We start from the raw sequence: 13318 nt of genomic DNA, 5'->3' as shown, positions 1-13318 counted from the left end.
GTGGCCGCAGATGGTGACGTTATTGAGGTACGGGAAGGTGGCCCGCAGTCCATACCGGTCAACCATTCGGTCCATCTCCCGTTAGAAGACCGAGACCCCATTAGTGACGCATACAGGTTGTTTAAAATTTATGAAAGAGGTTACAAATTTAGACGATCGGGCGCCTTGATCCGTCGTTGCGAGCGCCGCAGTTGTGGTGGTGATTCAGGCGTCGGTTCGGTCTTCGGTGACTCCGGGAGTGTGTTAACCTCATCTTCATCTCCGGGTGGGACCAAGTGGAGGGCGGATCGTCCTGGATCGCCGAAGGGAACCCTAAGGAAGTGGTAAAGGCAGCCGTCCGCCTCAAACGCGGTGTACTGGCGGTCCGCCTTGTGAATGGGGAGCTGGTGGTAGGCAGATTGCAGGTCCACTGTTAAGAAGACCCGGTACTGTGCAATCTGATTGACCATATCAGATATGGGTGGGAAGGGGTAATGTACCATCAATTGAACGCGAGACGAATTGCTTAACAAAAGTATGGCTTTAATATACTAGATGTTAAGCCCTGCGGTCGATTACAGTAGAAGGACGACCGCCGGGAGTACTGGGTATTTATACCCCACCCTGGAGGCGGGGTTAACTCAGCCTCTCGACCAATCGGGGAGCCGTCACATGACTGGTCTCAACCAACCGGTCGAGAGGCACATGACCGACCAGGGCCAATGGTAAACCGGTGTTCTGCACCAATGGCAGGCAGCTATGCTAATCATACCACCACAAGGGGTACGCGTCGAGCTGCGTGTACCGATTGATGGTCTGACGGTAGTCAACGACCATCCTGTTTTCTCCCCCATTTTGACCACTACCACTTGGGCTCTCCGGGGCTGGTGCTGGCCTCGATAACACCTTCCCACAGCAGCCGCTGAACCTCAGACCTGATGAAGGTCCTGTCCTGGGCATTGTACCGTCTACTCCTGGTGGCGACAGGTTTGCAATTCGGGGTGAGGTTCGCAAACAGGGAAGGTGGGTCGACCTTAAGGGTCGTGAGGCCGCATACAGTAAGGGGTGGTAGGGGCTCGCCAAATTTCAGGGTTAGATTCTGGAGGTTGCACTGGAAGTCCAGGCTGAGTAGCAAGGCAGCGTAGAGGTTGGGGAGGACGTAGAGCCGGAAGCCGCTGAACTCTACGCCCTGGATGGTGAGGGTGGCAGTGCAGTACCTCCATATCACCACGGAGTGGGATACGGAGGCCAGGGAGATTCTCTGGTTGGTGGGGTGTACCGTGAGGGAGCAGTGCCTTACCGTATCGGGGTGGATGAACCTCTCAGTGCTCCCGGAGTCCAGAAGGCAGGATATATGGTGCCTGTCGACCTTCACTGTCGTCGACGCGGTCGCGAGGTTGTGCGGTCGGGACTGGTCGATCGTGATGGAGGCCAGCCGTGGCTGGTCGGCGGCGGTTGCAGGCACTGAGCGGCCCGATGAGGTGCCCGGTGAGCAGGGGTCCTGAGGCGGGGAAGATGGCGGCGCCCATGGACCGCACGTGTCCTGAGGCAGGCAAGATGGCGGCGCCCACGGGCCGCACGTGTTGTGAGGGGGGCAAGATGGCGGTGCCCACGGGCCGCACGAGGTCTGAGGCGAGGAAGATGGCATGCCCGCAGGTCGCACATGGGGGGTGCCAGGGGAATAGCGGCGACCGAGCAGGCCTGGCACACAGCAGCGAAATGTCCTTGCAGAGCGCGCTCCGTGCCGGGCAGCACTGTCGGGGGTTTTTGACTGTCCGCAGAAGTAGCACTTGGGTCCCCTGGGGTTGTTTGGCTGCCACGTGGCGCTGGCCTGGTGTTGGCTGGGGAAGGTCGCTGGTGGGGTGCACGGTGGGGTGTTCACTGGCAGGGTCCACGATACCCAGGAGGGGTGGGCCGTGTGGTCGGGGGCATACGCCTGTATATTGCGTGAGGCGACTGTGAGCGTGAGCGCTAGTTTCTTGGTCGCCGCGAGGTCGAGGGTAACCCCTTCTAAGAGGTACTGGCAGATGTAGGCCGACCCTGTGCCTGTAACGAACGCGTCTCTAAGTAGCAGATCAGAATGTTCAGCAGCCGAAATGGCCTGGCAATCGCAGTCTCTCACCAGGAGTTGCAGAGCACACCAGAAATCTTCCACAGACTCACCGGGGAGTTGATGCCGCGTGGAGAGGAGGTGCCTGGTGTAGATTTTGTTGATTTGCTGAGTGTAGTTCTCCTTCAGTAGCGCCATGGCCTGAGCGTAGGTCAGCGCGTCCCGGATGAGGGGAAGGATGTCGGAGCTCAGCCGTGTGTAAAGGATCTGGAGCTTCTGTGCCTCTGAGGGTGGTTCTGTCGCAGATCCGATGTATGCCTCGAAGCAAGCTAGCCAATGTGTCTGCTTGAGGGTGCAGCTGCAGGCGATCAGGCTTGATGGGGAGATCCATCGTTTTAAAAACTCTGCGTAATAAACTGATGACAAGATGAGATTAGAGAGTAATCGAGGCTTTATCACGCAGAGATGTGGAGCCTCCCGCAGCTGCTGCCGAAATGGCTGTAGCTCGGAGAGCCCACACATTTATACTCCACCTACTGGGCGGAGCCAGCAGACAGGGATCTACCCCCGTACCTGTAGTAGAAGGGCCTTACCGTAATACCCTCGTATGCAGTATACACAATACAACAGTGTTGACTACCACAGTGGGTAAGGGATGGGACAGGAATGGGGGCTGGGCCTATTTTGTGCATGCATGGTACACAAAGGCTTTTGGATTGGATTTGTTTGTCACGTGTACCGAGGCACAGTGAAAAGTATTGTTCTGCGTTCAGTTTTGATAGATCATTCCATACATGAAAAATATACATAATAGGGCAAACATAAATACACAATGTAAATATGTAGAAACAGGCATGGGGTGAAGCATATGGAGTGTAGTACTACTCAGTAGAGAAGATGTATGAAGAGGTCAGATCAGTCCATAAGAGGGTCGTTTAGGAGTCTCGTAACAGTGGGGAAGAAGCTGTTTTTGAATCTGTTACTGCGTGTTCTCAGACCTTTGTAGCTCCTGGTCGATGGAAGAGGTTGGAAGAGTCAATAACCCGGGTGGGAGGGGGCTTTGATTATGCTGTCTGCTTTCTCAAGGCAGCGAGAGGTGCAGAGAGAGTCAGTGGATCGCAGGCGGGTTTGTGTGATGGACTGGGCTGCTGGCCAATAAGGACATCGGCTGCCTCCACTGTAGTGGGATTTTGGGAGACCAGGAATGTGAACCACAACGGCCCGAAACTTCCTGGCACCCCAGCGTCAAATTTGGGGGATACCCCAAAGATGCACTGGGGAATCCCTCTAGGAGGTTCCCAGGTAAAGGTTTACCCAGGAATTGTCAAGAAGTGCTAGCTTCTTCTGGACAATTGCACTGTGCTGGGACCCATCTAACCAAGCGATTTAAATCGTTAACTTCGGATGGTTCTGCCAGTGTTATGCTAATAATTACTCTGAAAGAGTTAGAACAAATAGAAGCACTTCATACTAGCTATTTTGAAGATCCAGACCGGGTCCCGCACGGAAGACCCCCACCCCCTCCACACACACATACACACTCCCAACCCCCCACTCCCACCCCAAATAAATCCCCATGGTATTGCTTACCCACACGGGATTGCCCACTGTCCCCTTCCATCCAGACCCCCCCGACCTAAATGACCCCATCAACCCATACCCCCCCGGCCCAGCCCCACTACCCTAACCTGACCCACATTATCCGATGTCCGACACCCTTCCATCCAATGTCAACTGCCCCCCTGCCCCCGCACTGAATGCCTGGCTTCCGGCTGATGTCCAACACCCCATCTCCGATGTCCGTCCCCTTCTCCACCTGACCCTCTCAGACTGTGCCCTTATCAACGCAATCCTCCCAAACAGCCCAACCCCATCCATTTACTGTTTCCCTGACTTCTGAGTTACACTGTCACCTTGAAACCTATCGGATTTCCGGCCGCTAGTGCAGTAAAGAGTACATGACCTCACTGGTGTTCCTCTGTGCGTGTGCCATTCGGTCACTGCAGACTACAAGGAGCTCCAGCCAACGGAGATTTGAACCAAGTTCTCCAGAGTGTGCTTTAAACTCTTGTAATTCCAGCGGGCCGTGATTTTACACCGCTAGTCGGAAATTATAGCCGAACGTGTGAAAATGTGACCAGATAAGAGCAGATTTGAACTTTGTGTATTGATTTGGATAGCCAGGTTACCCCTTTGACAGGTAAGATTCCCCTTTGGACCTGGTCCCAGGACATCTTTGGTGGAAGCCAGGTGTCCTTTGTAAGTGTTAAAATTAGACATAAATGTGTGTAAAAAGTGCATAAACGCATTACTGTCAAGCACATTGGAACTGTCAACAGACCTGTCAAAATCAATTGTCAAAACTGTCTGAAGCACCTGTCAAAGGAGCTGCCAAGTTGTCAAGGCAATTAAACGTTCTACCCTTTAAATCTTAGAAAGAGATGCTAACTGTAACATTACTGGTGAGACTTTCAAGTTCCGAGCCTTCTTCTGCAGTAGGGAGGAGGGCCTAATCAAAAAAACTCGGATATCTGTAATGTCTAGTGAGCAAAATAATAGTTTCCAATTACCAAATTAATTGAATGGCAAAAAGTTAGTATGCAGCTGCAGCAAGTAATTAGGAAAGTAATAGAATATTAACGTTTATTGCGAGGGATATTGGATACATGAGTAGGGTGGTTATGCTTCAGTTATATAGGGCATTGATGGGACAACATTTGGAGTACTATGTACAGTATTGGTTTCCTTATTTAAGGAAAGATGTAAATGCAATTTATAAAGAACAAAGAGAACAAAGAAAGAACAAAGAAAATTACAGCACAGGAACAGGCCCTTCGGCCCTCCCAGCCTGCGCTGATCCAGATCCTTTATCTAAACCTGTTGCCTATTTTCCAGGGTCTACTTCCCTCTGTTCCCGCCCATTCATATACCTATCTAGATGCTTCTTAAATGATGCTATCGTGCCCGCCTCTACCACCTCCGCTGGTAAAGCGTTCCAGGCACCCACCACCCTCTGCGTAAAAAACTTTCCACGCACATCTCCCTTGAACTTTCCCTCTCTCACCTTGAAATCGTGACCCCTTGTAACTGAGACCCCCACTCTTGGGAAAAGCCTGTTTCTGTCCACACCTCTCATAATTTTGTAGACCTCAATCAGGTCCCCCCTCAACCTCCGTCTTTCCAACGAAAACAATCCTAATCTACTCAACCTTTCTTCATAGCTAGCACCTTCCATACCAGGCAACATCCTGGTGAACCTCCTCTGCACCCTCTCCAAGGCATCGACATCCTTCTGGTAATGTGGCGACCAGAACTGCACGCAGTATTCCAAATGTGGCCAAACCAAAGTCCTATACAACTGTAACATGACCTGCCAACTCTTGTACTCAATACCCCGTCCGATGAAGGCAAGCATGCTGTATGCCTTCTTGACTACTCTATCAACCTGCGTTGCCACCTTCAGGGTACAATGGACCTAAACTCCCAGATCTCTCTGCACATCAATTCTCTCCAAGACCCTTCCATTGACCATATAGTCCGCTCTTGAATTTGATCTTCCAAAATGCATCACCTCGCATTTGCCTGGATTGAACTCCATCTGCCATTTCTCTGCCCAACTCTGAAGCAGTTCAGAGAAGGTTTACCAGACTAAACCTGGAATGGGCGGGTTGTCTTGCGAGGAAAGGTTGGACAGGCTAGGCTTGTATCTGCTGGAGTTTAGAAGAATAAGAGGTGACTTGATTGAAACATTTATGATCCTGAGGAGACTTGACAGGGATGTGGAAAGTATGCTTCCTCTGGGGGGAGGATCTAGAACGTGGGGGTCACTGTTTCAAAATAAGGAGCTGCTCATTTAAGATGAGGATTATTTTTCTCTCTCAGAAAGTTGTGAGATTTTGGAATTCTCTTCCTCAAAGCGTGGTTGAGGGAGAATCCTTGAATATCTTTACGACAGAATTTGACACATTCTTTTTTTTTTAACTGTACAGAGCACTGTTTATTCAGCAGTCAGAATCTTAACACCGATCTTTCGGAAAGAATATCTTCACTGATTGTCAGATTCCTTGCGGCCATCTTTGAGATCCTCTGACATCTGTGACCTCTGACCTGTCTCAGCGGGGATCTGGGCCGGGTGTGGGGCCGCTGTTTGCAATTGGGCCTCTGGTCGCTCTGCCCAGAGGCTGTACCCCGGTTTCCTGGGGAACCGCTTGGTCACTCCACAGGTCAGACATCTCACAATGGTCACCCGTTGTGCCCGCTTTCTCTGCCGTACAGTTGCCGTCAGCCCAGGCAGCAGGAGGGAGGAACAGCATTTACAGATGGTTCGTTTGACCGAGGGATCCTGGCGCTGGACCAGCCTCTTGCTGATGGTCCGCTGGGTGTAAGCGTAAAACCTCGCAAGCTCCTCATTCTCAGGGTTCTGGGCGAGAACACAGTGAGCAGCCTGATACAGGAAATTCAGCCTCTGAAAAGCCTCCTTGTCCTTCACTCCAGTCATCATCGCCCAACCTTGCAGCGAGGGAGGGTTCCAGAGGCCAAAGGTCGGACTGGGGGTGAATGATGACAATGGTCCTTTTTAATGTTCCGGGGGAAGGGTTTGGGCGGCGGACCGGCTACTTCCGGTCTGAATTCGACAGATTCTTGATAAGAGGGTGAAAGGTGGTAGGCAGGAATGTGAAATTGAGATTAAAATTAGCTCAGCCATGATCTTATTAAATGGTGGGCTCAAGGGGCAGTGTGGCTCTTAATTTGCATGTTCATAGGTCTTGCTCTGCAAGCAGTGGCTGGGAGATTTGGAAAATACTTTGTGTCTGATCTACGTCAAAAGCAGTTATTAGACATAAATTTAGCCCCAAAAATTCAGAAAATTGACAAAGTAAAAATGACTTCACAATCCTTTGTTTTCACATTTGTATTTGCACGAACGAATTGTCCGAATCCAGCCCTTGGTATTTTGTTAGCTAACCCCCTTTAAAATCTGACCTTATTTTTATAATTCACAATATACTTGTGTAATATAGTGCTGTCTTATATTTCCATAGCATATAAATGGTAATTAACAAAGCAGTCAACTCTTTGAGTTAATTAGCTTCATAATTTGATATGTTGTGTGAAGTGGGAACTTTACAGTTCCTTTTTTGACTTTGACCTAATATGTGATTTTCTGAATTGATAATGTAGTTTGTGCAAGTTAATAGCACATTTTTCACTGTAAGAATCCTTCATTTTCCAGACCTAGTTTTTTGCATTCCTGAAGCCAATTCCTTGATATATTAGTATGTCAAATTAAAATCAGTAAAATAATTGGACATGATGGTGGCATGCTATAAATCTTTTGAGCTACCCATATAGTTGTGAAATTCGATTCTGCTTTTAAAAAATGCACCACGTACAAAATTGTTTTAGTTTGTTCCTATATAATTTATGTGGGCAATGCCCAACTGTCACCATCTGAGTAAGGACGGCATATGCTTCTAAAGAATAAATTAGCATGTCCTTAAATTTAAAGGATGAATAACCTGTTTTCATTACGTGCATGTGTTTTTTTTAAACACGATTTACAACACAGAAAGAGGCCATTGGACCCATCGGATCTATGCTGGTGGTTAAGCTTCATGTCAACCTCCTCACATCCTACTGTACCTCACTCCATCAACATTTTCTTCTAGTGTTTTCACCCTCACAAACTGATCTAGCACCTGCTAAAGGCCATTGGCAACAACCACCACAGTCCACAGTCGCCCCACTCTCTGGGTAAAGATGTTTTTCTTGAATTCCATATTAAAGTTATCAATGACTTTCTTATGTTCATGTCTCTTGCTATTGAATTTCCCCACAAGTGGAACATTATGTACAATGTCTAGCACATTAAGGGTTAATGTAATACTCTAACTGACCACTAGATGGAGCTGGGAGCATACCAGGGAAAAAGGAATGCCTCTCAGATGTCTAGGCGAGAGTGTAGAGAAGGCGAGACAAGGCTAGGGAGACAAGGAGCAGAGCAGAGAACAAATTAATATAGTGTACATGAGACAGGTGTTAGTATAGTGTAGATTGTAGTTTAGTTATAATTTTGCTTATTTTAGGAATAGTGATCAAACTATAATAAGTAGTGTAATAAATGTTAGCTTTGTTTATTTGACTTAGCTTTTTGTGGTCTTTGTGTATATTACAAATCCATCCTGAGTATTAGGAACACAAAGAACATCACTATGTCTATCCCCATAATCGCAAAAACACGAGGCCAGGATTTTCCAGTCCTTCCATCTGGTGGGATCTTCCTGCTCTGCCGAAGACTACGCCTTAGAACATAGAACATAGAATAGTACAGCACAGAACAGGCCCCTCGGCCCTCGATGCTGTGCCGAGCAACGATCACCCTACCCAAACCCACGCAACCCGTATACCCGTAACCCAACAATCCCCCCATTAACCTTACACTACGGGCAATTTAGCATGGCCAATCCACCTAACCCGCACATCTTTGTGGTAGGTCACCCGATGGCACGACTGCAAGCAATGCAAATGGCCATTAACTTTGTCAGGTCCAGAAGGTCCCGCCAGTAACCAATGGCGAATTGCCTCTGCTGCTGGAAAAACTGCTACCGGCGGTGCGAGGAAATTCCGGTCAATCTGAGTTTTGAAATGTTACTATAATTTATTGATTTGGAACTAAAATGTTATTTAAATTGGCACTGAGTACTGTACCTTCATTACACACTTCTTCAGCTGCCTGGTTAGAGAAGCTGACCTATGAGTTTACATGGCCAGACTTTTAGAAATGATAACGTGGATTGCTGGTGTTAACCAAACAGGAATGCTGGTTTTCAGAATTCTTTCTAACTTGATGCCAGTCAAAAGCAGATTTGTTAATAAAGCAACACCAATTATACGTGACATGTGCAAATTAGTGCTAGCAGTCCTGGGTGAAAGAATGGAAGTTAGATGTCCAATTGCCCTTTCCATTGAAACTAAAATGGGTACAGTGTCTAATAACCCAAAATCAGCCATTTTATATCATCACTTAAATTTAAAATTACCATTAATGAATGAGAGTAATGGTCTCCAAACTGAACTGTATGGGGGACATCCTATGAATACTGAAGCGTGCCTCAGTTTTAACTTATAAAAAACATTGGCCGGCATTCTCTCAGAGTAAATGGAGTTAATAGAGTGTAGATTAATTTGTTCTTAAGGGCAGCATGGTAGCATTGTGGTTAGCACAATTGCTTCACAGCTCCAGGGTCCCAGGTTCGATTTCGTCTTGGGTCACTGTCTGTGCGGAGTCTGCACATCCTCCCCGTGTGTGCGTTGGTTTCCTCCGGGTACTCCGGTTTCCTCCCACAGTCCAAAGATGTGCAGGTTAGGTGGATTGGCCATGATAAATTGCCCTTAGTGTCCAAAATTCTATGATCTATAATTAACCTAGGACAAACGTTCGGCACAACATCGTGGGCCGAAGGGCCTGTTCTGTGCTGTATTTCTCTATCTATCTAAAGGCCTCACCAGATTCTGGCCACTGCTGCCATTGCGGATGCATAGCGGCAAGTGCGCCAGGGTCAGCCCAGGGAGGCTCCTGCATAAGAGGACCCTGCCACAGAAGAGCAGGGGCCAGTCGGTGAGGCTCAAGTACCAGCCGTTCAACAGGCCGAGGAGGAGGCGCCACATCAGGGCACGTATATACTGCCGGCGCCTGTCTTTCGAGGAGCTGCCGGACCGCCCATGCCGACACCAGGAAAATTGTACACCACCTGTGCCAGATGGTGACATACCTATGTGCCCGGGCATAGGATTATATCACCTTCAACCTGGGCCGGCCCAACAAGATGCTCAGACAGCTTATTTAGCTGTCATCGCTGGCATGCCCCAGGTCCAGGGGAGATCAATTGCATGCTTGTTCCCCTACGGGCACTGTAGCCACCGAAGTTGGCCATTCCCTGAATACAAAATGAAGGAACGCAAAGCATATAGGATAAAATGGACAATATTTGCAGCACCAGCAGGCTGCACCAAGCATGTCTGGATTCTGTCTGCTAAGAAAGCAGACAGCACCGAAACGAACATTCCGCATACTAATGAGGCAATCTCCGGGATAATTAGCATGTTAATGGAACGATTCCAGAGGCAATGGACACAAATGGGGAAGTAACTGCAACATTGTAAAGGATACCAGACATCCAGGCACCACCAGGGTTTGAAAACAAAGAGCCTGAAATCCCGCCCAGTAGCTAAGGAACAGCCTCAGTATTGGGGGGAGTCAAACATATTGATTGGGAAGAGACCCAATCGATTCCGAGCAGGTAAGGGAGTCCGCCCAAAGGGGTGCGGATCCCTGGGACCGATAAAAGACAGGTCCCACACATGGTTCATTCTTCTTGTCCAGCCCACCACTCCTTGACCAGCCCTCCCCTGTGGACCAGCACCTCGACCAGCTTTTGCCAAGAAGACCTTGAAGGAGAGAGAGAGAGGTTTGGGACAGCAGCCGCCAGCAAGTAAGTGTCTCACAACGATCGCTACCAGAGATAGACACTCCTGACCCCTTTTTACTTATACCAACCTGAAGTCTGCAGAGCAGAGCAAGAGGCCTTGTTCCCTGACCCGGCAGTTCCTTCGAGATAAGTATTAGTTTATTTAGCGGTAGGAATAGTTTAATCCTTTTAGCGTGTGCATGGGTAGTTATTATAATTGTATTATAATAAACTCAGTTGTTTGAACTTCCTAATTGGTGTATGGTTTTATTGCTTTGAACTTCACCTTGAACTTGTGGCGGTATCTTAACGATACCTGGCCACTCCAGTGCTAAGTAAAGAAACAGAGCCAAATTGAGTGTTAAGCACACCCACCCAGAACGAGCAACAGCACCGGCTCATCAGGGAGTTCCCTTCATAAATAGGAAGGGCTTCCACTCCATGTATATGCAGTTGGTGTGCGACCACCAGTTGCACGTCATGCAATATCCTGGCGCATGCCAGTTTCCGGCGCCTTCAAGGCGCTCTCTTGGGTGAGGGGTTAGCTCTTGGATGTCAGGGCTTAACTGCTGGGGTCATGACTATTGTTGCCTGCATGGAGGCCCCAGACCGACACAGTCCCACAGTCCAAAGATGCGCAGATTAGGTGGATTGGCCATTAGAAATGGACGGTGGAGGAGCTGTCGGTGTGGGGGCGGTTGGAGGTGGCGTCGTGCAAAGGGACCAGTTTGAGGGCACTATTTCTGCCGCTCCATCCATTCCCACCAGCCAGGTACTCCACAAACTCAGTGGTGGTATCAGCATTGAGGGTGTAGAACCAGCGCGGGCAGCATTTTAGAATGGAAAACATGTCGCTATGGGCGCTGATTTGCGACAATCATAGGTTTGCCCCAGTGATGCAAGGTTCCAGGGGTGGCGGAAGGTGGGGATAGAATACTTTAGGGATGTATTGTTGGAGGAAAGTTTTCAGACCTGGAGGAGCTTGAGGGGACATATCGGTTGTGGAAGGGGTATAGGTTCAGATATCTGCGTGTGAGGGATTTAATGAGAAAGGAATTACCTTAGTTTTCGAGCCACCACCCCTGGTGCTGCAGGACAAACTCCTGTCCAAGGAGGGAAAAGGAGAGGGCAAGCTCCCAGATATATATGAGGAGCTGTTGAAGAGAGAGGCCCCAATGCCATATGGGGAGGCATCGTGTGTGATCAAGAGTGACCTGGAAGGATCGTAGTTTGTCAGAAGGCTTGAGGACGATGGTTGCCACTTTACTTTGGCAACGTCCCTTCTTGCGAACTCCATGCCCAATCCTGGTGTTTTTTTAAGGAGTGATGCAGTGGTGCTAGAATGATTGCCAAGTTCGGGATGAATTTGCCGTAACAATGATCAAGTCTGAGGAATGACCATTGTTCAATCGTATTCTCAGGCGTGAGGGCCAGCTTGATGGCCCGTACCTTTCCCTCCGTTGGTTGCAAGCCGTCATTGTTGACAACGCACCCCAGGTATGTGACCTCTTTCAAGTGAAATACACACTTGCCCCTTTTTATGCGGGCGCTTGTCTCAGAATCAGCGGATGAGTTCCTCTAAATTGTTTGGGTGTTCCTTTTCAGTGACTGCGGCGATGAGGATATCATCCAAGTAAACTTGGATGTTGGGCTGCAACTGGCGCAGTGGCACCACCTGGACTGGCAACAGATGCTTTGCATGGCCCACTGAAAAATCGCACAGGTTGACGATACCCCAAATGGAAGTCAGGTATATTCAAAAATACCTCTATGGGTATTGATTGTCACAAACCTTCTGGATGCGGCATCTAGCTCCAATTGAAGGTATGCATGGCTTATATCTAATTTTGAGAAGGAGTGCCAGACAGTCAAATTCGCATAGAGATACTCAATGCACCGGTACAGGTCCAGCCGAGAGGCCTTGTTCACTGTCAAGTTGTAATCACCACACAGGTAGAAGATTTTATCTGATTTCAGCACCGGGACTACAGGCGCTGCTCACTCTGTGAACTACCCAGGGCAAATTATTCCCAAGCTTTCCAGCCAGTTGAGCTTGTCGTCTACCTTCTTCAACAAGGCATAGGGAACTGGGCGGGCCCTAAAATACCTTGGTTGGGCTTCTGGGTCTATTTAGAGTTTAGCCATGGCACCCTTTATTTTTCCCAGGTCATCCTGGAAAACTTCTGGGTATTTTCCTAGGACTTTGCCAATTCCCCAGTGCCCATCTTGAAAATCTGTTGCCAGTCCAGGTGGTGCCACTGCACCAGTTGCAGCCCAACAGACTGGGCCCTGGTATCACTATCAATGGCAAATGGACAGACTGCTGCCTGTAGGAACTGGAGTCATCGCCATGCCCGCAAGGGCCAACGAATCTCCTGTGGACATCGCCAAATGTGCCTCAGTGTCCCTCAGGTCCAGGCGTTGGGGTTCTTGTCCAGACTTTCTGGTACTCCTGCCATCCTATGACCGAGACAGCAGCCCCACTGTCAATATCCGTTTCAAGTGGGTAGCCATGAACCTGGACAGTGATTTTGATGGGAGCCACTCTTGGTGAGGCCATGCAGTTTAGCTGCATGTACTCATCCTCGTCGGGTTGTGTCAGGTGTAAAGCCATGGCTCCAAGTGGCTGTGTCCCCTGCTAAGGGCAGAGCGCTTGTTGGCAGTTCTGGAGTTCCTGGTCCCCATGATTCCTTCAACCTGCTGTGAGTTCTCCTCCTGGGGTTCTGGGCAGGCTAGAGTGTCTTGGTCAATGGGTCTGACATCGACAACGCTCGGGCATTAGCTGGGTCCCAAATGCTCTCCTCTTTGTGGTTATTGTTCA

General features: G+C 49.0%; 1 protein-coding gene across 1 annotated transcript; it reads right to left on the bottom strand.

Moving 5' to 3' along the window:
• Window positions 1–5995: 5995 nt before the first annotated feature.
• On the bottom strand, window positions 5996–6610 carry rpp21 (ribonuclease P 21 subunit). Its single transcript, XM_038812782.1, has one exon. The coding sequence runs from the start codon at window positions 6528–6530 to the stop codon at window positions 6075–6077; it is 456 nt and encodes a 151-aa protein (XP_038668710.1). The 5' UTR covers window positions 6531–6610; the 3' UTR covers window positions 5996–6074.
• Between the last annotated feature and the right edge of the window lie 6708 nt (window positions 6611–13318).

The sequence above is a fragment of the Scyliorhinus canicula genome, chromosome 1, assembly GCF_902713615.1.
Source record: "Scyliorhinus canicula chromosome 1, sScyCan1.1, whole genome shotgun sequence".
Lineage (NCBI taxonomy): Eukaryota > Metazoa > Chordata > Chondrichthyes > Carcharhiniformes > Scyliorhinidae > Scyliorhinus > Scyliorhinus canicula.
Note: the sequence above shows the minus strand (reverse complement) of the source record. Positions and strands in the feature narration are given on the sequence as shown.